This window comes from Dendronephthya gigantea, unplaced genomic scaffold (assembly GCF_004324835.1).
Source record: "Dendronephthya gigantea isolate DGI-Jeju-01 unplaced genomic scaffold, DenGig_1.0 000030F, whole genome shotgun sequence".
Taxonomy (NCBI): Eukaryota; Metazoa; Cnidaria; class Anthozoa; order Malacalcyonacea; family Nephtheidae; genus Dendronephthya; species Dendronephthya gigantea.
The window spans coordinates 435065-461175 of record NW_021163040.1 but is presented as its reverse complement, the minus strand read 5'-3'; the positions used below and the strand labels follow the sequence as shown (position 1 = coordinate 461175).

At 35.6% G+C, this 26111-nt stretch overlaps 2 protein-coding genes across 2 annotated transcripts; both read right to left on the bottom strand.

Moving 5' to 3' along the window:
- Positions 1-861: 861 nt before the first annotated feature.
- Positions 862-9652, bottom strand: LOC114524198 (26S proteasome non-ATPase regulatory subunit 3-like). The gene is made up of 16 exons (XM_028545334.1): positions 9463-9652; positions 8406-8555; positions 7914-7954; positions 7243-7380; positions 6133-6269; positions 5842-5896; positions 5622-5678; positions 5337-5415; positions 4802-4905; positions 3584-3698; positions 3014-3107; positions 2743-2872; positions 2490-2552; positions 1901-1993; positions 1551-1601; positions 862-1060 (listed from the first exon to the last, which is right to left on the bottom strand). The coding sequence occupies exons 1-16, from the start codon at positions 9569-9571 to the stop codon at positions 983-985; spliced, it is 1494 nt and encodes a 497-aa protein (XP_028401135.1). The 5' UTR covers positions 9572-9652; the 3' UTR covers positions 862-982.
- A 7100-nt stretch (positions 9653-16752) lies between these two features.
- On the bottom strand, positions 16753-19543 carry LOC114524244. The gene is made up of 2 exons (XM_028545391.1): positions 19320-19543; positions 16753-18210 (listed from the first exon to the last, which is right to left on the bottom strand). The coding sequence occupies exons 1-2, from the start codon at positions 19327-19329 to the stop codon at positions 17036-17038; spliced, it is 1185 nt and encodes a 394-aa protein (XP_028401192.1). The 5' UTR covers positions 19330-19543; the 3' UTR covers positions 16753-17035.
- Between the last annotated feature and the right edge of the window lie 6568 nt (positions 19544-26111).

Sequence of the window (26111 nt, the reverse complement as noted above, 5' to 3'; positions counted from 1 at the left end):
TTATTTAATTCACTTCATCCTTTACTCGAAGTTGATAATAAACGAACCACCGACTTACCATGGACTTGAGAGACTATTCTCTTCACCACTAAACCGCGAGATCTTGTGCTGAATGGCTATTTAGTTTACCTCATCCTTTCCTCGAAGGTCATAATGAAGAACAGAAGTTACCACTTGGGAACATTGTCTTCGCCAAAAAAGGCCAAGCTAGGTCTCTGCACCCTTTCGATATAGCTAGACAACCAGACATCTGTCGAAACATGCAGTGTTTTCACTGCTGCCAATAAAGTAGAAGGGGAAACATTACCCCCCAAACATTTCTATTTATCACGTTTTACTCTCACAAGCCACGCGCAAAGATACAAAACATCATTCTTCAGCTGTTCAACACATGCATGAAAAAGAACTTTTAATTTTGACAAATAAGTGTGAAATAAGCCATTACTCGAAAACGAGGCTGCCGTTCGTGGGCCAAAGAATTATTACATAAGACACTGTCAAGTAAAAATGATTAAAAAACCCTTAATCTTCTGACCATGTACAAAAAATGTCACTAACAAGCATGCTGAAAAGTTAGGTGCCAGCAATTTTCTAATTTTTACAGATGCTGGCAGGACTGTAAAATATGCCTCGCTTTTTCATCACTTCTTATAAAATTTTAATTTTACAAGGGGCATTAAAATAGCTCTTGCATGGAAAGAAAAAGATGGCAAAAAGAAGCCTAATAGCAACAAATCTCTTTTCAGAGCCAAATAGAGAGAAGCCAAATTCAAAGTTATTTGGCCTCCAAAAGATCTATTTATAAAATGCAGACCGAGAAAGTAATACAGACGGAATTTCTCTCTGATGGGAAAGAATTGCACAAATAGTACTGTAGGAGGATATAGCTGTAAAATAAACAAATTTATTTTGGGGACAAAGTATAATTACGATAAAATGATTTAATTATGGAAGCATAATATAGGCTACACCCTTAAAAGGTTCACGGAAATGAATCTTCGTCATCGTCCGCCATTTCCTTAGCAAGTTCAAGATCTTGTTTTTCTCGCTCTCTTTGTTCCTAAAGCAAAATAATTGCCTTTTTAGGACATGCGCAAGATTATGTGAAAACAAGAACTAGTCTTTTTGGGACGAAAACAACAACAGATTGACGTAATGGCCAGACGTTTAGTTCAATGCCATTTCACCTAACATAGCCTAAACTACCTTAGTTGATCACACCCGTCAGTACCTAACTTGGCCTTAACCGAAACAACATGACGCCTGTTCCAACCTCGCGTAAATAAACAAAGGATTTGCAGGCACGCTCGTTCAAAAAAGCTCTTATATTTCAACTAAATCAACTGGTATAATTAAGAAAACTAGCATAACGGCTACAAACATGGCGGAGTTGTTCACTCTTACTAAAATCAAGAGGTACTTTCCATATACTATTGATAGATTTCTTGACAGCATGGCCGTGTTGCAACAAGGCATTGTCTTTTCCAGTGTTTTGGGCTTACATGCATATATGCAGGTATTGCACGATCAAGTCAAGATGACTTAATTACCTCTAAAGATTCTAAATCCTTATTGTAAGATTTCGGAGGAAATCGCATAGCCTAAAAAGAAAGTTAGTTAACATCACATTCACATTATACGCATAATAACGAGGTATAAAACATTCCAAGTGGTCGACTCTGAATACCGCATGCATGCATACGTGTACATTGTACTTTCACAAAAAACATGTCAAGAAGTTAATTGCATGCGAAGAGAATTTGAGCTACTGCACGATAACAATGAATTGCTTTGGAACAGCACATCACTTTCTCAAATTCATTCGATATCGGCATTTACTATTCAGAATTGGTTTTGAATTGATTCTTTCTTTCGAGCTAAATTTAACGAATGAACTCACCTTCACAGATTGGTTATGAATATCTAAACAAAATGTAATTCTTTGATGAAAAGCTGCCTGTGGTTCGTTAGTTGAATAAATGTCTGTTATTTCCTAAAAATGGAGAGGCAAAACGAACGAAACACTATTAAGTCGAGGGAAAATATATCGCAACACTTGAGGACTCTTCATCAGTTAAACACTATATATATATCGAATTGGTAATTTCTGTCCTGGTTTTTGCAATAATGAAAGAATATAAAAGAACTATAACATATAATGGCTTCAATATATATAAATTGATGCCCTAAAATGGAATCCCAGCAATATAAAAATATATCTGAAATTGAAATTCGACTTGTATTACGCCTTATAAGTAGGCCAATAATCTATTGCTAGTATTTCATAGACATCCTTACGTAATATTGTTCAAAATAGAGCTTGTACATTAATAAACAAATATGGGAAGTAGAATACTAGGCTATAGCACACAATACACTGTAGCAATTATGGCGTATGCAGTAGATTTCGTCACATATCACGGGGTGCTAGAATAAGAAGGGTTAGTTGTTGAATGTCTGAAATATGTTTAACACAACGATTGCTATACCTTTGACTGAACATATCCTTTTTCGTGGTCGATTGTCGCTTCAATCACACCGTCTCTTATAGCCTGAAAAAAGGTTTATCATGTTTAATAGACCTTTCTACAAACGCGGGAAATCTGACGTTACTGGACATTAAGTTTGATTGGCTCCGTATAAAACTAACGAGCCAATCAAACTTCGTATAACATTAGTTATGACTGACAATTAAGGAACTATGTAGCTAATAATATGCTTAGTATAGCTCCTATGTCATACTTTAGCTACGATAAATTCGGCGTCCTCCGGACTATCCAACTGTAGCTTCGCAGCGATCTCTTCTAAGGAAATCTTAGAGTATGATAAGCTGATCATACGTATACCAGTCTTGATGACGTTGTGATGTAATCTAAGTCATCAAAAATCATAGATTTTAGTGCAAACAAGGACACGAAAAACAAGAACGCGGTCTTAACCGGTCAGTTATTTCAATTTTTAAACAGTTTGATTAAAAAAAAAATGCAGGCAAAAGGCTTACTCCATGACGTACCTGATAATTAGCGTATACGTTTTCTCTGCAATAAATTTATCTTTATAATTCATTATAACATCGTTGAATTGGCCAAGATCTCCGGCTAGTACAGCTAACAGAGAATTGCAGAAAAACAGTTTGGAAACAACGTAACACGTTAAGAAACCATGCAATGCACAAAAAACTGGACGAATCTAAGTCTATATATAGATAAGGACGAATTAGAATTCGTTGCTTGCGACATGGTTTTCGTGGCGTTTTTTACTTGCTTGTACACAAAAACGAAAACATGCATAAGTTGGTACAAACTTACATTTATTGCAAATATACTTGTCTAGAAAACCACTGCGAAGTTATTAAAGTGTATGACAAAGACATGTATGAGAACCGTTGAAATGACACCGTGCGCACGTTTAGCCAGAAAGTGTTTACATTATGTATATGACCTTCGGCGCGAAGCGAGAAACATTTTAAATGTATGTAAATAAATTGGTGGACAAATTAAACGGTAACCTACCCCAACCTATTGCGATGTTTATGTACACATTGCATTTTCGCAAATCGATTCAAATTATTACTAATTCTAACCTTTGGTCAATTGAAAGTATGGAAGCAAGGTCTTTTTCAGTGCAGGATCTCTGAACGTTGCCCTGTCGGGAATTTCACCAAGAAGCAATTCAACAATGATTGCAAACTTTTGTGCCTGTGAAGAGAGCAATTTGGTCACGACTTTAAAATAGCTATTCAGTTATAGTTCAGACTCTTCAGCGTTTCTTTTTAAATTGTGTCGACCTGTAAAGTAATTGGGAACTAGAAAACTTTGAAACGCTTGGCTTAGATACTTTAGAGCGGTTAAAAGCCCGAAAATCTATTTTGGACCCAGTTTGGATCCTTTAGGTACACCGCATTTCAGAAAGAGTTTACTTCTAAGAGGCCATGATCCACACAATCAAATCATCTTTTTTTTCACTTATAAGGAAATTTCCGTTCAGTTCTTCCTTCTACCAAACTACCCTTGGCAGAGACGTGCCGGGCGGGAAGCGTATTCGTAATATAAATATTAAAGCCCAACATAGTGCTTTTAGTGAAGCCATAAAAGACAATTTCCACAATTTGAGTGTAATAAGAATATATTTGAAAGTAACGTTTCGTCTTAACTTCAGACATCTTCAGAGTAGGGGGCCAGTGGCGTAGCCAGCCCGACAATTTAATCATGCTATGCTAATATTTTGGTGTTCATTGACTGTGAAAACAATGAATTTGTAAAGAAATGAATAATGATAATAACATGAAATTTGGATAGCATGACTAAATCGTCAGGCTGGCTACGCCACTGCTAAGTGCTAAATTACAGTAGATGCAAATTTGAATATGTAGACTAGTAATTATATATTTACAAGGTATCAATTTACAAAGGGTGATAACAAGGACAAAGTAAGGAGTTGTCCTCTCATGTACTGTTTGTCCTTACTTTGTACTTACTATCAGCCTATCACCCTTTATAAATTGATACCTTGTAAATATATTACTAGTCTACATCAGCAGTCTACATATTCAAATTTGCATGTCATTTATCACTTAGTCTTAAGATGTCTTAAGTACGGAATGTTACTTTCAAATATATTCTTATTACACTCAAATTGTTTAAATTGCCTTTTATGACTTTAATAAAAGCACTATGTTGGGCTTTAATATCTATATTCTGAATACCAAACTACCGTTTTGCAATAATAGGGTCAGAGGTTCGCGCACGAACCTTTATGTATGTTTCCGAGAATACGTCATTTACCACATGTCAAAACTTACAATTTGCCTGAATCCAACAGCAGAAAATTGTGGGGCCTTCCGGATAGCTTGGATTAAATTCTTATGAGCTTCTGTATACTCAAGTTGCTTTGCCTTTATTATCCCTAAAAGAAGAAAAAGTCCAGTAAAGATGCCCTGGTCCAAATCAAGCTCAAAAAGAAACACGATTCCTTTCAACAGAGAGATTTAATAGTAACAGTGCATACTGTAAGACTCAGGTGTATATATTGTGCTACTCCGAGTCACCTACACCAAGTAAGCTGAAAAATTACCTTGACTGCGGAGGAGCATTATTGGATTAGCAAACCAAAGGTCGTAGGTTCGATTCCCACCGTGGTCAAGCTAATTTTTCAGTTTACCCGGTTGGTGACTCAGAGTAGCACAATCACAATATTCATTTCAGAGAAATTTAATACTGTATGTAAGTAAAAATTAAAATTCATTAAATATTGGAAACCTAACATGTATAGCTTCTATAGTATAGAGAGAATACGGTATTCAATCGCACTGGGATATGCTAGAGTGAAAAACCTACCAGTATAGTACAAGTATCTCGCCCATTCATTGTTTGACGCCGTGTCGGGGAAGGATGATTTTGTAACCAGTTTATCAGCCTATCAAATACATCGTAAAATATGAGTTATTCCACGTTTTAGTGCCAAATGTTTTGTACTGTACCGATAACTGTATCGGAAATATAATGGAAATATCGGTATCGGTAAATATTACGGATATCTGTACACCTTAATTGCTATTATTAAAGTTCCTAACTTGCATGTGCTGAAATCAGAAGACACGATTATTGGCTTCTATACTGCACCTGGTCATATAAATTGTAGTGGAGATAATTTCGTAACAACAAATTCAGCAGCGTTGCCTGTAGGGAATAATTATTTGAGTTTAGGTAAAAAACAAACCAAAATTCATTCAACAGAAAACATGCCCTTTTTACCCACATTTCTAATATAGGATTAACTAAAGGAACAGTTGGATGCACCATTATTCAGGAGCTAGAATAAAGCACAAAATAACCACCTTACCTGTCCTTCTATGTTGTGTCTTAGTGTTGCCGTTCTTAATTTTGTGTGGAAAAAGCTGTAAAAAACGAAACAGCAATGTAAATTTAAAGCCCTTCAGATATTTGTCCAGTGCCCGACTGATTTCCTTCGACATTCCCTAGCTCTCCTGGTAATGATGGAAGAACCTAATGGGTATGCATGGTTGAAGTTTTTCATTCAATTTCAAGAAGTAGTCAATTCTAGTTGCATGCAAGGCTACAACTACAAATACCTCCACATTCCTCATGGCGTGATTTTTTTAGTACAACGCACCTTCTTACTTGGTCTAAACGGTCAAGTAACTCATACGTTCGCGAGTGGTAGAAAAAGCATTTAGCCAAAATCAGATCCAAAGTCCGTCTGTTGTGTAGCTCGGACTTTTTTAAGAGGAGCGTCGAACACTTTAATGCCTGAAAAAACGAGGTTCAGCGTAAATGACATACATATGTTTACGAATGATCATGTAGGGTACGTACGATGAGACGTGCGGAAGAAAAAAATAGGGGTAAAACTGCTGGAATGGAAGTAAAATTGCTAGTCGGGCGTAGCAAATACGGATGAAAATGGCAAACGAAAATAAATCCCAAAAAACTGATTTAAAGTAAGTTTTTGGGTTTTATTCTTTTTATATAGCGGCTAGGAAAATAAATTTATGTTTCATTTTATACATTAATCACTATGCATCATGCATATATGTTTTTACACTCTCGTTTCAGTATTCTGCTGTAAATTACCCGAAACCGGTTCGCTTTTTTCGCAAATCCAGCAAACCGCGATAGAAGTCGAATAATGCTAAACCTTCTGTCGAATGACTGCGCGTGGGTTTAAAGTGAATCAAACGAAGAATGTAGTCATCCATTAAGAAAACACAAACTAATAGTAATAACGTTAATGTAATAATGATATTTGTGAATACGTGGGGACTGAAAGAAAATCGGAACAAATTCACAGCAATCGAGGTTTCGTTCTTTTAATACAACAAATCTCTAATTCTAATTCTAAGACTATAAGTAAGTGGACTACGAAATGTAGGCTAATGATGATTACGATTTGTAGGCTGAAATTCAACGAACGGTTTTTTGCATCTGGTTTTAAAAACGGCGCAGTTCGGAAATAATCGCTGCAAGCTAAAATTTTTCGAGTTTTACAATTAATGATACATTTCTGAAGAACTTTTAATTTATGCTTTAGAGGAATTAATTTAAGTTAATTTAAATTTATTAGGAGACCGCGTTTTAGTTGTTATGGAATATCTAGGGAGGGAACAGTCAAATTTTTTCATGAAAAAAACATGTGTGTCTGTATGTTTTAAATAATTTAATACTTAAAAGTAATTCTAAAGGTGCATGCGTGCCCCTATAAGTACTGTAATTAACAATTTACCTGTTCATAAGCCTCGGTATCAATAAGATGAATAACAACCAGGAGATGAAAGTAAAACTCGACTTCTGGTAATACAGGAGTGGTCGCAGCTTTTCCAGTTCTTGGTCGATATGTGCTCGACACATCAGTTTCCATAGGCTATGATATTGGGTAGAAATTCAATTCGTTGGTAGAACTTTATTGAATAAGACCTATAGTTATCTTGACCAGAGACTTAAAGGTTGCTACGTAGGTGTATTTAGTTTTCAAATTATATGTATGTAAATTTGTATTTCCACTAGCACTTTCTTGTATTCAATTTTATTTATCATTTTTTTTGTTATTTTGCAGTATGCTGTCTGAACAGTGATATATACTTTTGTTTTCTAAAGTTACAAATCTGAAATAGAGAAAGATTCATGCAACCTACTATAGAGGTTACACAGAGGACAAAAAATGTTGGGTAAGATTATATTTAGTATGTACTACATGGATAAATTTCTTTTCATATGGGAAACTATACTGTCTGTACAAAAATATTTTTAGTTTAATGATGTGTGGGACAGTTCAAGCAGAGGAATTCACAATATAACATTGGCAACCCTCTATTTCCAAGGTTTCTTTACAATTCCAAATAGCCTAATTTCAGCTAAAATACAGTTGTAAACAGTTCTAATTAGTAATTGCATTACCTCATCCAAGAATTTCAGCAGCTCATTTTTTGCTTGTGATGCTGTAAATAAATATCTTCAGAACTATAGTTTCAAGTCACTAAAAATTCAGCATATATATATATATATATATATATACATATATTATAATATATAATATATATATATACACCCGTTTGCAAAAACGTTGGCCGCAGATAGATATATAGATAGATACCCGAAATCTAATTAGAATTGCATATGTTGTGTAATATGATTGAAATCCCATGCAAATGTAATCATATGCAATTCTAATTAGAGTTCGAGTATCCATCTATCTATCTATCTGCGGCCAACGTTTTTGCAAATGGGTGTATATATATATATATATATATATATATATATATATATATATATATATATATATATATATATATATATATTGACATTGGTGGTAGAGCTTTGGTATATACTAAAAGTGCCTATTTAATACATTTTGAGACTGAACATAATTTTTTCAGTAGAGTACTGCACCTTGAATAAAATATCCAGTGATGAGCTTTCTTAGTAAAGGATGGTTAAGTTTCTTTCTTGTTGATGGAAGAGATCTCAGAACTCTCAAAACAAAATGTGGCTCTTTGCTGTTTACTCCCTTTTCGACATGTTTAACATGTTCTTTGAAATCTGAAAAAAAATAAAAAGCTCATTGTATATATTAACTACATTTACTAGTCAACATAGACTATGATAGACTGTGAGTATAATACTCACTGGTTTATGCACAAGAACTTGATTAGTTATATTATAAACATATTGGCTTTGTTTCAGAATCCTGTCTAGCCTTGAATTAGCACACAGAAATTTAAAAAAAAATAAACATTTCTTTAGGTTTCATAAAGTTCTGAAAGACAATCCTAATCATCAGCTATTTAAAAGAAATGATGATAAAAGGCATCTAAATTCAATTATTTTGATGATCGTCTGCAACCAACTTGAGATCTGAACAGGGCATCCCTGATCACTTTCCATATATATTATGTTGAAAATTAACTCAACAGAATTGTATGATCTGTTGCATTACATTATGCCAGCGGAAAGTGCCTATTAGAAGACATTTTGATTCATAAAAGATATGAGTTTAAATTTGTAAGCAAATAACAAATTGGATGTATATTAAAATCTTTCAGCAAACCATAATAATTACAATTTGATCGGTTTGTACTGCCAGTTTGTGCCATAAATAGCTAAAAGCAATCTGTGGATCATAACTGCAATATTATGGTGGGATGACAATGCATTTTTACAAGAAATCAAACACCAAGTATATATGCAGTATCACATGTGGAAAGTGCCTCAACCTAAGGTACTTTATGGCAAAACCATAATCATAATTAAAACTTTTGGTAAATAATCATGATTAAACTTTTTGGTTTTGATTTAACTGATAAATCACAAGTCGACTATAAATTGGAAAAATGTACGGTATGAGTATTGTTCATAGTTTGTGGTACCAGTATTTGCGTGATATCACAAACCAAGAAATAATGTATCAACTTTGAAGTATTACATTATATGTCCGATCAACCTCTACCTTCAAGTGTCAATTTTTCGAGTTCGGCTTTAGAAAGCTCTTCATTTGCCGCCTCCTTCTTTTCCTCATTATTTTCCTGAGCGTCCTTCATTTCAGCATCTTTAACCATGATTATTGGTGGCTATTATTTAACTAAACTTTCAATACTTTAAAATACAACAACTGATCTCAGTGATTACAACAAACAGCAAGAAATTTTTCAATTTTCAACCATGTGCAAAGTGAATTGCGCATAATTTTCGCGTATGTCCACTGGCATGTCATACCGTGGTTTAAAAGGCGCAAATTTTGAAATAATTTTTTATTTTGAAAAGTTTTTTTGATATTTAAATGCCGTTTTTTAAACTGCTTTTTTTAAATTACAACTGATTACAATTGAATTTTTAGCGATGGAAGGCCATGGGGGCATATTTGGTAAGTAGTTTGGCCTATGTGAATATTAGTTTAAGGAGTCCCGGATGAATTTATTCATGAAAGCTTTTGGTCTGTTATTACGGACAACATATGCAAACACTTTAATACAATCCTAAAAAATCTTAATACTATGCCTTTTAAAAAATGACATAAACCCTCAAATTACTTGAAAACCGGATTCATAAATACTAAAAACATACGTTCCAATATACCCAAGAAACAGCGCAGGGCCTTTTTTAAGAAATTTCGAGTGGGTGGGCCATTGGCAAAAAAGGGCTTCCCCACTAGCGAAAAGAAGTAGAAATGTCGATCATGGCCGAAAGCTAGGGGGCACCCGGGAGATTTTTGAAATCAGTATAGTCAAGAAACGCCATTTCCTATATTCTGAGCCTTCAAATTTATTCTAAAAACTGTATTTGTATCTCAGATAAAAATATGGAAAACGCACAAAAAATACAAAGTTAACTTACGTCTTACCAAAAATAATATCAAAGGTACAACATGTGTGTCAATATCAACAGGGAGTAATGGAGTGTATATTTGACAGTTTAGTGTATTTTCCAGTCTGAAGAATATTTTCTTTAAACTGGATAATCTCTGTACACTCAAATATCCATGTATATTTGTAAAGGTAAAGATGCATTTGAAATATTGTACATTACAACAGAAAAATGATTGATCATTGATGAATCTATTTGTCTATTTAAGCCGTTTTCGTGCTCGACTGTCTCGACAAATAACATTCGTCGAATTACATTCAACAAAGGTTGGGTTACAGAATACAAGAGTGCTAATAGTAATACACTGTCGCAGAGCTAAATTATTCAATATTCTTCATTTTTTGTTAATATCTTTTAAAAAGGGGATTTTCATTAGAGGGGCCAAAATAGTGAACTGGTGGGGCCAACATTGAGGGTGGGGGGCCTTGGCCCCCCCAGTATATATGTTAAAAAAGGCCCTGAAACAGCGTGATGAGAGCCGGTCTTCGAATGTAATTTCTCGTGAATAATGATTTCCACGTTTAAACCTAAGGCTAAGCCACAGAATAAGCAAATAGGATTCTGTTTCAGCTATGCTGATATAGCTGCATGTATATCAGTGACAGTGTTATATGGAAGAAAGTCAAAGCATTTTTAAATACATATGCCATATTTGAGCACTAGAATTTACCAATTACTAACTTCTTATTAACCGAGCGCGGGGTCTTTTTCGAGAAATATCGGACTAAGACCGAGCTCGAAAAGAGAGGTTTGTACAAAAAGGTCGAGGTCCGATATTTGTCGGTACAGGCCCAGCAAGCGAGGTTAATAAAAAGTTTGTTATATGGCATTAGCCGTAAGGCATGTACTTGCACTTGAAACAAACAAGAAATGCACGAATTCGTATTAGTAGCCTGGTACGCATTTGATAAAAGAACAAAATATTGAATTGTTTACTTTATCTAAATTGTCTGGAGTGGAGACGTCTTGTTAATTCCAAAAGCAATTAAATTTTCTCTTGAGCGTTTATTTGTGCCTTTTTTACTCAGAATTTCTCTGTTTTTCACCTCGTAATAAGGGATCGCCTGTAACGCCGGTCAATTACGGGAAAGTGCCGATCCAACAGACAGCTGAAAATTCTTATCAGCCTATCACTGAGTTCCATTTCGCGCTTGCCATATAATAAAGTAACGTTAACGAAGGCCAATTGCAGGAAAATGCAACATACATGCATGAATAAAGTGGCTTGATTCCCATATCAAGTAGTTACACCCCCGTTCATGCATATAGAAAAAGAGAAATTTGGGGGGAAATATTATGAATTAGTGCTCATTTTGTAGTTTACAATTTCATCTAAACATGGAAATTCGTCTATGTTCACATGAGCAAGTAAATTGGGAAAAGTTGATGAAATTGAATGAGAGTCATGAAGAGTTGTTAATCCAACTCAGTTCTTTTAATTTGAAGGAGATTTGCATGCATCTCTTTTCAATTAAACTTTTTTTGGCTAAATTGATCGATTTTTAACATTTTCATTGTGCTTATATTCAAAAGTTTTTTTATAGATGCATCAATAATGACTAAAATACTCTTGTAATGTTCCAATAAAACTAATAACGATTGATACCATTAGCGATTTATTTGTGTTAAATATTAGTTAAATCATAATACATGCTACGGCCTGCGCGACTGATAGCGGGCTACCTGTGGTTAAATATGACTTTATGAGGTATACATAAGAAACAAATTATTATTTGAAGGAGATGGTGGTGAAGCTGAGGCAAATCCAACGTTGTTACTGGAGGATAGGGATGATGCTTTTCTGAAACAAAGCGCTAACCTTCCTGTAAGTGTAAACCGCCCTAGGCACTCACTCTAGCATACAGGGATTTTTCCCACGGCCGGAACTAGAACGATAATTGAGGGGTGTTTATTCATATATTCAGTTATGCCTAACGCATTGCTTTTGTAAGCTATTGCAATTACAAAAGGAATCCGTCGGGCAAAACTGAATATATGTGGGTAAACACTCTCCGCCTGTTATCGTTTTAGTTTCAGTCCTGATTTTTCCATGGTGTTACACCATTCCATTATATTACCACAGGCCTTACTTTCGTCGTTATCACTAGTTTAGGTACTTGCAGTAACTGACATTAGCGCCTCAATGGCACCAATAACATAAACATTGCAAGTAATAATTGTTAATACTATCATTTTTAATGGTTGCTTATTCATGAAAAAGTTTTATAACAGCCACTTTCCCATGCTGACGACCCGTTATTGTTGCAAATGTTATAAGTGTTGTTTATAACACGAGCGGTCGTGTTGTTTGAATATCACAAGCGGGCAATAAACAACTTGTGAAATGAATTTGAATTAAATAAGATTGTAATAATTCCGATAACTGATGTAATAGACCTTTTTCATAATGAAAAGTCTGATGTTACACGAAGTTTGATTGGCTCGATAGTTTTGCAGAGCCAATCAAATTTCGTATTAAATCAGACTTTCCGCGTTTGACGTCATTATAAGAAAGGTCTATTGATTTGCTTATTCATCAATCTTATTTGTATGGTGTAACAGGGTGTGCATGTGACCTTTTTAATTGGGTATAAACCTCATTAATTATTCATGAATTTCACAAGCCGAAAATTAGCATATTACTCTTTACTGCTTTTATGCAAATATTAGCAAAACAATATCAATTTAAGACCTTCTTGTAATTTGAACTGTTTTTCTTTCATCCGATCAAAGTTGAAACGACAACACGCCACTAGCAACATAAAATTCCAAGCTAATGTTTTCATGTCCATCAATTCCTTCTTAGCATGATTACGGTACTACCAGATTGTACTGGATTCATACTGGATTTGTCAGGATTTTGGAACAGAATAACAAGTATTTGTACTATCTCCATAGAAAACGCAAGTCGCAGAAACATGCATGCTATAAGTAGTTTCCTTATTTAAAGGCTGGCGTCTTGTCCGTACATGTATTTGGTTGTCAGCATTTGATAATGGATGGAGACTCTATTCCTGATAGCTACCAACTTTACGGTAAAGTATCCGTTGGGACGTTAGTGAAGAGCACTTCGGTTACAACACAGGCGAAAAAAGGAAAAATCATCTGGAACGAAGTCTTAAATTTTCCTATTACAGTGAGTCGAGTGGCCTGAGAGCTTTTATAAAATAACTATACCTCATTATAAGGCGCCTGTAGGTAGCCCAGAAGTAGCTATGTGTGTCCAGTTTCATGTATCGAAGTCAGCGACGCATGTTTGCAATTTGAGTGTATGTAGTACAATTAGTAAACTGACTGCAATGTATGAAACTTGAAACATATTTTCGGGCTACTATAGCTTACGAGTGAGAGGAAAGGAGTGCAAAAACAATGGAAAATCCATTGAGAGGCGGATTGATTAATGGAATACAGCATATGAGGTTATTATATAAGTCGGGGTTTTTGAGTGGACAGTGAACGTTATTGAAATTAAGGTACACCAAGGGGGGGGGATATAATATATACACGGCACACACATTTTGCATGTGTCTACAGAACATTTCGCAAACATCAAGAGATGCATCCTCATTAATAGAAGACGAACCAAACGGAAAACAAACATATGTTTTAGATTGTTTCCCAAATGAAGGATTGGTCGAATCAGGCAGTTTTCTCCCTACTTGGGTACAACGATGAAAATCAGAACAAGCACAGACTCATTGGAAAAGTAGCCTTTCATGTGCACAAATTAGTAAAGGTAAGGTTTCTCGATTTCGTTGTTACACCTCCCCCCCTGAAAATATCAAGGTCTAAGATATTTGTATAATGATTTTGCCGAAGACTACTGTCAGTCGTGAAGAGAATCAAACTTCTGAAGTACGTGCATTAGAGATATGTGAATAAGCCCATACCACGAAGTCGCTGTACTAGATCGAATGTTATTTTATCATACTGCTTTGTTGTTAACAGATAGGCTGGTCAATGGATAAATACGAATTGACGAACAGGAAGAAACAGGTAGACATGCAACCCTAACCCTGGATTACCAAATTGATAGATAAACATTTTACTGGGTGGGTTAAACTTTACCAGATGATAATGGGAATACTGATACAGTAATTGTTCTCTAAAATTAACAAAGAGAAATAAGAAAGGTTTGCGAAATGAAACTTCTTGATACAACTTATAGAACGTTGGGGCTGTAGAACTCGAGTTTGCATTCTCTTATGGAGTATTTGGATATGGTTTTTCAGATCAGGTAGGATTGTTATTGAGAATTTTTTGTTTCGCAGCATAACCTCACACACGAAAAAAAATGGACAGTATTTCACACATGCAATTATTAGAAATGCATGCATCCGTCCATCCATCCAAGTGCTTACTTTTTATATTGCTCAAAATATGGCTTCGCAGAATATGCATACGTGTGCATGAACGGTAGTTACATTATACGAAACATCTCTTTATTGCGCACTGCCTTTCCCATTTCTACCTTACGGTGATGTGAGATAGATCATTGGTATAATAACTGCTATTTTTTTAATAACATAAAAAGGTTTCTGAAAATGCACGTATAATATCACTCGATTTAATTTATCACCTATATAATTTTAAATTCTATTTCAGCTTGAAAATCTTGTGCATTTACCAGAGGAGGTATTAAGACAATCTATGTTTCCCCGTGTGCACCCACCAGAAGATAATATGTTCTCAAAATGGTGAGACACCTTAGCAAATAAGCATACAGTCAAATACTTGTAGTTTAGAAGAATGTATAGCTTTTACCTTTAGCCCTATATTAGCTGCGTATAGTTTTCTGGATAAATCTGGTATAGCTGGAAAGTGGCAATGTCATTACGGTGCACGTTCCAAAACTCACTCTACTGTTTTGAGAATTAAAATTAACCCTGTTAATTATATCTAATCCTTTTAAAGAACAATTGTTTCCTTGTTAACTTGTGTTATCACGATATGATTCCATTTTAGGTGTCTACTGAAACCAAAAACAGTCGCACATCCGAATTATATTCCATTCTCGGAAACGGTGACTGACTTGAAACCAGATATTTATGCTGGTCAGTATACTGCATTTCTTGATATATCATAAATCTCTTTCGATTCTAAAATTTAATTGCTTATATACTTCGTGCTCATCATACAAAATTCCAGATAATTTCTAACATTTCAAACAAGTCGTCGTTAATGACTTCAAGTGTCCAGATGCTAAGCCAAGCGCCTATTGGCTGCATCCATGCCTGCTTAGCAACCACGTTAGCAACTAAAATCTATATATAAAAAAATCTATTCGTTGTTTGGGTCGCTTTCCCGGTTTTCGAGGAAAAACAGCGTTTTTTGAACTGGTTTTACTACCTTAACATCCTGAAATGATATTTTATGGCAAAAATGTCGAATTAGAAATATAAAGAATCGCGTTTAAAACAACTTTTTTTGGCCTCGGACATCGTGAATGAGTGGACATCCGGGACGTGGATTTGACCCCATTAGCGCGTTCCCCAACTTCTCTCTCGAGCGTTATTTACAATCTCTATGTTGATGCCATCATATTTATAAGAATTAATAAACAAGTCGCGGGCCGTTATGGTGTAATAATGCACGATGGAGAATGTTGAGAGGATAAGGCCATAAAAGGCCTTACCTTGCATGCACGTTATCCAATCAAATAGCTATACAAATTGCGCTGTTCTATGCACTATACTTCTCAATCAAGCGAAATTTCTCGTTTGATTTTAAGAATTCAACCGCAATCCACTACCACCATAAAACTCTTACAGCAATGGATAAAAAAATGTCGGGTATTTTTAGAGGATGGAGAGATATCTGTTTCTATTGATATCGGAGAAAGACAGTTAATAAAGGAATCTTTGCCAAGGTATGTACATTTCTACTCAACACCGACAGAGAAAGGTACTAGGAGATTTTTGGTAGATTAATTCTTTGATAGTTTACACTACTGCGAAGCTATGAGTATATATATTCTAATTTTTGTTCACAAATAATTTACGTTGCGATTACTTCACACGCTTCTTTACTTTTTTTCCGGGAAACGGAAAAGTCTTTCGCTTAGGAATGTACAGTAAGGCTTTTTCGCGCGTAATGGTAATTTAAAAAATTGCCAACTTCGCAGAACTCTATTTTTTACATTTTTCAATGATATACGCAACCAAACTTTCCGATCTTACTAATTTTAAGATGCTCTAGGCGCACGAAACCAGCGTGGCAATATGCATGGCGTAAAACCCAAATAAAGGCACCGTTATTTTTAGTCTTTCTCGCAATGGCAAAATTCTCAAATTTGGGAATAATACATTTTAATGCGAACCATGAAAAATAATACATTTTAATGTAAACCATACATATGTGCAAAAATTCATGCATGCATCATGCATGTGCTTGTGTAAATTAAGTAATCATGATTATTTTCCTTATAAGCTTCCTTTCAGAGTACTAAGATTAATTCTTAAAAGCTATACGTGTTTGTGAGCAATATGCACGTGTGAATTCTGTTTGTATAAAGTGTCCTTGTACCGTATTATTGTTGTATTGTATTGTATTACAGGCTGTCCCAAATGTTAACAATCAAAGCTTTCATAATTGGCCATTATTTTCTGAAATGTCTAACGATATTCGTCCCATCAGGCAAAAAAGTTCCATGAATCAGTTCACTCTTTTTTTAGTGGGATCCACTCCAAAAATCGCTCACTGCCCATCATAAAATTAACCCTTCTCCTGTTTATTGCCGGCTTATAAAATACGATTCTGTTTTCGTTCCGAATGCCATCTCGGAGTTGCAACTTAAATTCATTTGCCAATTCTTTAATACCAGGAATCGTAGATTTCGTAGCGGTGGATTTACTCTCTGCCACTTTATGTAAACGATATGCGTAAAACATCGCTCTGAGATAGTTGAGGAATTCACGAGAGTTATCCAGATATTCTCTGACGCTTATGCCCCCGTCGTTCGCAAAAAATGATCGCTTGGTATCTTCCGAAGCAAATTTTGTTAACTTTGCGAGTCGCGTCATATTCGGTGGCCACGAGACGTCTCCTTCGGGCATTATACTATCCGACCACAATATAGTTTCCGTTATGATGGTCGCTTGGTCGTTGTCGTGGTTCAACATCTCGGAACAAAGCTTCAGCAAATTTGGTAAAAATAGGTAGTCCATCAGGTTCGACGTAAGAATTCGGTCGTACAGTGTGTTCACTTCGAGATGCTGTTGAATGTCCATGCAATCGCTCAGTATAACCTGGACGCTGATTTGTTTCTTGGAGAACATCTTCAGGGTGTTTCGTAGAATGCATTCAATGTAATCGCCGTACATCGTCACGAGGCAGTTGCAACTCTTGAACTTTTTCACTTGCTGATAGTCCCAGCCTGAAAAAGGAAAGACGCTTTCCGGCACGCTGTAGGAATAAGGTGCATATCTTGCTTTTGAATCAACGCCAGTCATTGTCGGGTTCTCGGCAAACGTTGGCCCTGGTGTTCGTTTGAAAACACCCTGCTCTATCCATCTCTTCGCCGAAGCGGCGTGTTGTGCTGGTACGTTCTCAGTGTATGGAGAATACAATTGGTTTTTCATCAATTCTTCGCGTTGCTTCCGAATCCACTTTGTTCCTGTCACACGCAGACCAAGCCAGGTTTTCCAGACATCTTGCAGTTGTTGAAACTGCAATTCTTCAACCCTTATCAAACCAGCGGTGTTTGACAGTAGGTTTTCTGCGGACGTCAAGCCAGTGAGCTCTAGAAGCGATGCGCGAAGACATTGATATGTTCCCTCGCTGAGTAATGTTGAATACCAAATTTCTGTGACGGTTTTCTCAACGTCTGATTCACCTAAAGTGGAAAGTGATTTTCAAAGGAGAGATTCGTGTTTTGTTAGATTTGAATACCATCTACCATCAAAGAGCATTTGTCCAGATCTATTTGCATTGAAAGAAGCGGTTTTTAGCAAATGTTATATATTTGCTTTTCACTAATTATACAGAATTTGCTTGGGCAAAAAAACGAAAGTGTCGGCGATGTTAACTTTGTATCGATAGAGATATAGTGTCAGAGTAATATTAGTTATGTTAAAATTACATGAAGTATTAGTACAAGGGGGCGCGAAAAAGGACTGAACTGATGGAACTGGCTTGAGAACAGAGCGGGCGTAAAAATGTAGAATGTAAGATGTAGACATGTAGAGCATTAATCTTTTGAAAAGATCACATTAAATATTCTTTTTATAACAATAGTCATCTCGTTGAAGGCATCGCAGCATAACCTCTTTGTATAATTGCATTTAATTTTCAATAAACATGTCGTAAAACTAGTGCAAGCTCTGACATGTTCTTCCCTCGGTTTTTCCTTTGTTCTGTTATGTGATTCTGACCAACATTATATTGGCCTCGTATTTTCTCATTTGAAGTCGAAGTACATTTTCTATACACCCTGGCTGTAGAGAATGTACTATAGAATGTCGGTGATATTGAATTTATTTATCAATATTGATTAGAGTTAGGCGAAGGAATGACCCTAACATCTTTCAAAGCAGAGCTACGTATATACATACTATTGAATTTTCAAATCTTAGACATAACCAACCTTGACTTCCGAGTGTGAATACCGGCATATTTTTATTCATGTTTGCATTTGTGCATTTCAATCTATGTTTCAAACTATGTCTCCCCCTATATATTAACTATGGTCTTCTTACAGTTCCTAAACTGTTGTCTTTTAATTGGAGTTGCCGCGCATGCAAAGGTGGGCTTGACTCCCTTTCGCATTCTTACCGCTTATACTTATAGTAAAATAAATCAAACGTTAATTGGTAACACTGCCCGATTTTGAAACCAAAACGATTTCCCGCGGGGAAACGTTTCTAATTTTATATCGCCCTAGCTATAATCGTTTTAGTAAGGCACACCAGCACCACTGTGGTGCAAGTCTATACGTTTGCTCACCTCCGTTCATGATATAAAGCAACAGTACAATTCTTGCCAAAACGCAGCTCTCTTTGTCGTTCAAGGTAAACAATACCTTGTGGCTGTATGAATCTGGCAAAGAAGCACACGTTAACGCCAGGTTTCGTAAGTCGCCGACACCAAGAAGAAGAACTTTCAACGCAAAACCGTACGCTGCGCTCTCGTTCTCGATCAAATTCAGGCAATCAATGGCCGGTACGTTACCCCAATAGAAATAATGCAGGACGCCATGGTCTCCTCAGAACGTACGACATAATTTGCCAAAATAAGTTTGGCTGTCGCTTCTACCGACTCCTTGACTTCCAAACAATCGATCTTGTGTCTTTCCCAATTGTTTCTCTGGCAGTTTGCATTACAGTAGTGAGTTTGGTAGCATCCAGTGCATGCTTTAAGATTTGGACCACTTTTCTACAGGCCGTACATGTTCTGAGGATCGACGCCGGTAGGCATTCAGCTTCGTGTCGGAATATGTCATACTTTTGACATTTTTCACTGCAGTATTTGGCAATACCACACAGGTTACAATTAATACCAACACTCATAGAATTGCCACAGCGCCAGCATTCAGAAAATCGGGGCATCTTTCTGAGTAATTTGATTGATGTTACTACATAGACTCATTCATTTACAAACGTTAATAGACGAATAATAAGACCTTAGCAACTGCCGCACCTGCAATAAACCCGCAACCCCGCAAATTTCCAAGTTCTGGGAAGAGCGATTCTTGGAATTGAGAAATAATTTACAACAAAAATTTATTGTAGTAATTAATTGATATAGTGCTGTTATCAATTAATTACTTCAAAAGTGATGGTGATTTCGATTTGGCTTAAGCATGAGGGCAATATTCGACATAGTAAATTTGATATTAAAACGAAAAAAGCTGCATTTATATAGCAAATTAGAATCCTGCCCATGAGTCTCATCGTGGTCTTTCCACTCTGCAGGGATTTCGTTAAGCACTAAACCGGTTAATAGCTAATTCCAATCGGGCTAGTCATTTAGAAAAAACAGGATAATTTTTGCTATATTAAATGGAATTAAGCTGTGGTATACAAATCAAGAACTGCATTAAAAGTCGTTTTTATGCAGGTGTATGGTTATTTTCGCTTCGCACTAGCCTCCTACGATTTTTTCATATACTTGGTCATGATGTGTTGGTGGTGCCGTGGTGGGAAAGTACGCAGTGTATATTCCGTAGCCTAGTGCAGCATTGTTGGTTTGCTACAGAATCACCGAGACGATGGGATCTTCAACTATAGTAATCATTAACCTTTGCTCCATACACGTTTTTGCTGTACAATCACCCACCAATGCTCACTGTTATATGTTTCAGTGTATAGTGTATATTTTTCATGTTTCAGTATATAGTGTATATTTTCACTATATTAGGGTGTAATCACGTTTTTATCGTTTATTGGTATTCGTTTCTAGAATGATAAAACTACGAAATGAATATCTGGAACAGGTTGGAAGAACACAAAAAATAAAATATCTTCGAAATCTTATTCATGGTCAAGTAGGTGCTTCATGTTTATAAGTTAAACCTCAACAGAAATAAAGTTACCCAATTAAGATACCAGTTGTTATGAAATGCATGTGGATGCATGTGGCCCAGAACTATACAAGGAACCTTTCAAAAATGTTTCGGGAAAGTTGTGTGCTGAACACGTTTGGAAAGGGCACTTATGAAAGCAGTCTATATAGTTGAACATTTTCGGTGTAGCTAAGGAATTTGTTAAGCTAGCATCATAGCAAAGGTATTAAGCTAGCATCGTTTTTCAGGTAGCGCACAGTGTTGAAGGTGATAGTGGGTCAAGTGATGACGAGGAGGGCGGATCGTACATTCCGGCTGGATTAGCAGCCATGTTGTCCGGAGTAGCAAGAGCGACCATAAAACAGACCATTCCAGGTTCATGTTCACAACAATAGCGCGTTATTATCACTTTCTAAATTTCCTTAATAAGAGGATTGGTTTACACATTCCTAAACTAAAATTCCAATAGATTAATTGTGTCCGCGATTTCTACAGAGGATAATTCGGGAACAATATTTACTCTACCAATATACACTATGTATATATATAAGAAATCTATCATGCATATATGCCATTCCGAGCATGATTGAAAAACTCACTTTTAGCTATTTGAAACATCCCCTCTATCTGTTCACATTGCAAAAGTCGATCTGTTTCATCGTATTGAAAAATTAAGAAACTAGCATATATATATACATCCTTTATACTTCAGGAGTGACAGTACGAAATCGTGCAGATTATAAGAATTTAAAAGTTGCTGTTTCAGTGGAGTCCATGACAGATGTAAGTCCTCGCTTAATAAATTGTGCTGATGATAAGTATAGTTTAGAACCCAGCGACAGCACTCTATGCCTACTTTTCATACATACATACATAATATTTTGTCGTTATTCTCCAATTTTTTGTCGACTTTTTGCATACATGATAATAGTCCACTGAAAGTTTATACTGTAATGAACTTAATTACTAATACTCTGTTACTTGGCTATATAGGATTGTGCGTCAGCAGCAACAAGTAATACAGGAATGAACGGTATACATAATTTTGGCTCATGCAATTATATGAAATAATGTATATATAATTTTCTTGTATGATTGCATGGCGACTTTAGTAATTATAATAACTTGTAGGTACACCACGTAAGTATTAAATACTGCAAAGCTTTCGGTCCGTTAACCCGGACCTTCATCAGTGCAATTACTTGAATACACGTTTGCGCGTCACTTAAATATCATGTTAGTCGTGATTAGTTTGCTCGCGCTATTAATTAAACGGTTTCATTTAATTAAGTTCTAATTAATGCGCGCGCCCTAGACAAGTATTTGACTAAGAGACACCGAAAAGAGCACGCCACGTACTATTAAGTGGCTTTCCCTCTTGGACGATAGTTTGATGTTTATAAATTTCAATAGATTCTCTCATTTTACGAGAGACAGTAAACTTATCGTTTGCTAAAATGGTAGCATCGTTCCATTTAATGCGATGATCATAAGTCCACGCATGGTGAGCTACTGCAGACTTATCCAGTTTACCTTTCTCGCAGTTCGTCTTATGTTCTTTAAGACGTATTGAGAGATTTCTACCGGTTTCTCCAATGTAAACCAAACCACATTCACATGGAATGCGGTACACACCAGGTTTCTGTTGTTCATCGACGCCATCCTTGAAGGTCCGGGTTAACGGACCGAAAGCTTTGCAGTATTTAATACTTACGTGGTGTACCTACAAGTTATTATAATGTATATATAATTGGCAATCCCATGCATGGAAACATTAATTGCTGAATCTGAAAGCATAATGTAAACTGTAAAGGCTGGTGTATGCCCATTATTTTGCATTTTTGCTATTTGATATTTGTTAACATTATCAAAACCTCGAAAATTTCTTATATCAATACATATTGCATGTATAATATTTAGAATTTTTTTATACCAACATTGTTTACTATATGCAGTCTTCAAACATGCATTACGTTGAAAATTTTTGAATATATTTTAAACAAAAGGCAATTTTTCTGCACGAACCCTGCAGCGGGCAGGGGTCGGTGGGCGCAGGTTTTTCTTTTGATGCCTTTAGATTTACTTTGTTGTTTTTTGCTTGGGTAGAGCTGCCTAGTACGTCATTTGCCAAACATTTGGAATATCAAAGTGGTTTATCAGAACGTCAAAAACAGGTTTGTTATTGCTGCTTGAATATTATTAGAGAGATTTGATTTCTTAATTGTTATTAACTGGGCCGCACAGATAATTTGAGTCACGGGGCAAATTTCTCTTTAAAACACCCTAAATCCTAGGCAAAAAACGCGAGAAAGAATAGTAAATGTAGTTATAGTTTATGTATTTTTTTCACGTACCGCTGTATGATGCAATAATGCATCGAAGAAAACTAATTTTGAAATTAAGAGTAGATTAGAGTGGAGCAGATGCGAGTTCGTTTCCTTTTGAGTATGAGATTTTTCATAGTATAAATTATAGCTAATAATTATACCGAAATACTTCTACCATAAAACTTATCTTTTTGGAAAGAAGACTATTTGTTTCCAACAATAGTTTAATAATATATTGCTGTAGTATTTTGGGTCGCCTGCGAATTTGGGGTCTGGATCAAATTGACCCTTTCGCTCCCCTCCCTCTGGGTGCGCAAATTTTCACAAACATTACGAAATCTTTCTTTCAATAATTAGAGTACGCAAAAGACTGTTTTAGATTATATTTCAGCGAACAACATGTTGTGTAAAGATATTATTATAACAGGATATTTTGAACTTCACAAAATATAGATATATATTATGTGAAAGATTAATCAGTTGTCAATATTACAGTTTTACCTGCTGGATTATTACACGGCATTGGAAGACTAGTTTTGGCCACCAAATCATTTCGATTGGAAGTTGTATCTCAATTTTAGATTGCAGAGAAAGTCCCACAGGTGAAAATCGTCACCCCATCGGCATCGGCATCGCTCGAGTCGAGCGAAGAGGGTCTGCAGATTGGAAAGGAACCATCGCCTAAAGAAGACAAAAATATTATGCAACGTTTACGTGATAAATTCAGGGAAATGGTACGCAATCCGTGTGTTTAAAAATAAGGTCTTGAGTTTGCAAGACTTTTTACTTCCCATTCTTACTTTTTTGTAGGGTCACGTGTCGCACAGTGAGAAAAAGTGAAACTTTAAAATGCAGGTTTTTTAAAGTTGAAAATGCACTGGTCGTCGTTCAAAACAACTATTATTCACAATTGTTATTATTCATGTTTCACAAATCTTTAATTGGTGTCATCTACATATCATTGTTCAAATATAATTTTCTTTCCAAACCATGGTTTCCCTCTTCGTCTCAATCGTTTGTACACTTTAAACTATTACCCAAAAAGCAGCGGTTTATTTCCGCAATTTTGATTGACATATTTCACAAGGACAAATTTGCAATGCGTATCTGAAAATAACGAGAAATTCTACTTTATAAAAACTGTTTTAAACTCGACCTTCCTGTGTGCTTTAGCCAATCCTAGCCTCCCTGTAGTCTGTCGGCTGTAGCAACGGGCGAAATTTCACAATATAATGATATATCTCAGCAAAAGGTTGTTTTTTAATTTGATTTGCAGGCTTTCAATTCCTGAATTTGAAAATATGTGCTGAAATTAACCGAAAATTTTGATGAGTAAAGTTATCGGAAAGCTTTGATTGTTTCGTTTCGTTTCGTTTCGTTTTTTTTGTCACCGTGACAAGTCTAGGGCCTTTTTGACACCTCTGCCATAAATTTTTCAATTCGGGGTATCCAGCCAGTGAACAATATATTTTTAGTTTTTTGATAGGAAACACTTGGAAAGCAGAAACTTTCCTGTCTCGGGCGTCAGGAAATTAAAAGAATGAAAACCAGAACACCAGAACAATCTTTTTACTGATATCGTAAACAATGATTTTAATTCAAATCAATCTGTATAAAGTTTCAAAAAGTATTATATACGCGTTAATTTATAGGAATTACTATCTACATACACTTAAAAATAATTCTAAAAATTGTAGCCTACTCTTTTGAGGGGGCGCGCCGGGTCAAATGGAAGATAATTGTAAATTAACACCTTATCAGCTAGTGAAGTCCTTTTAGAAACTGCTTGATGGTTTAAATGCAGTTCGCGTGGGTTGACATTTTCATAAACTTTTCTCGAAATAGTAAGAGGTCATTCCTCCATTAAACCCGCGGTTTCGGTTTGCCCCACCTAAACTAAAAACCTAAATAATGAATTTATGACAATTAACAGATTCGATAACATGCATTCTGCTATATTACATATAATAATCACGCGTTGTATTTACCCGTTTGCAATTTAGTTATTTTACAAATTCCATGTTTGACTGCAGCGGCTGATCCAGAGACTGATTACTACGTACAGCTCTTACTTAATTGCAATTATATTAGTAGGTTTTTTATGTGAAAATATTCCGACCTTAGAAATGAATAACCGTTTACTATGGTATAGCATTACAATATTATATTTAGGTATTTAAATTTTAAATTAGACGGTGCAATTTTTTCTGAGTTCTGACTTAGCCTACCCTGAATCCGCTACTTTTGACGATACATGAAACTATTTTATCTGTTAGATATACATAGTGGGACCACAGGCCTAAATTTCTCGACAGATACTGCCATGTAGCTACGTCGTATACGTTATTAGATTGTACATGTACTAAATATTAATGTAGTTTAAATCATACTTTATGAAACAAATGCTGGGGGGCCAGTTATAGCCGGAACAAAACAGTTATAATCAGTATTGCTAGGGAAATAAACTCATTATGCATATTGCTCTATAAATGTTTATAAACATTTTCAAACTTCGTATCAGTGTTGTTTTAAGTATAAACATGCAACCTAAATGATACCGCGTGCATGTATAATCAGAAATTTTAAGTTTAATTCGCGTAACTTACTTGATCATAAGCATAATTTTCAGATACTAGGAAAGAACAAGCTTTCATTTGTGGAATGACATGTTTTTCGTTCGGTATCAGTGAAGAATAATCGATCAATATACGAGTGGTGAAAATGATCTCTTTTGACAAACTTTTGTCGATTCTATTATCGTACGCATAATGATATATGTTCATGTGCAGGGTGTATCAAAGGACCTTTAGAAATTAAACTATTGTTATAATTTAAATGCCCATGATCAGTTTTCTAAGCCCATGCACGTGTGCACAAACATGCAAATCTAATAAAATCTAATGCATG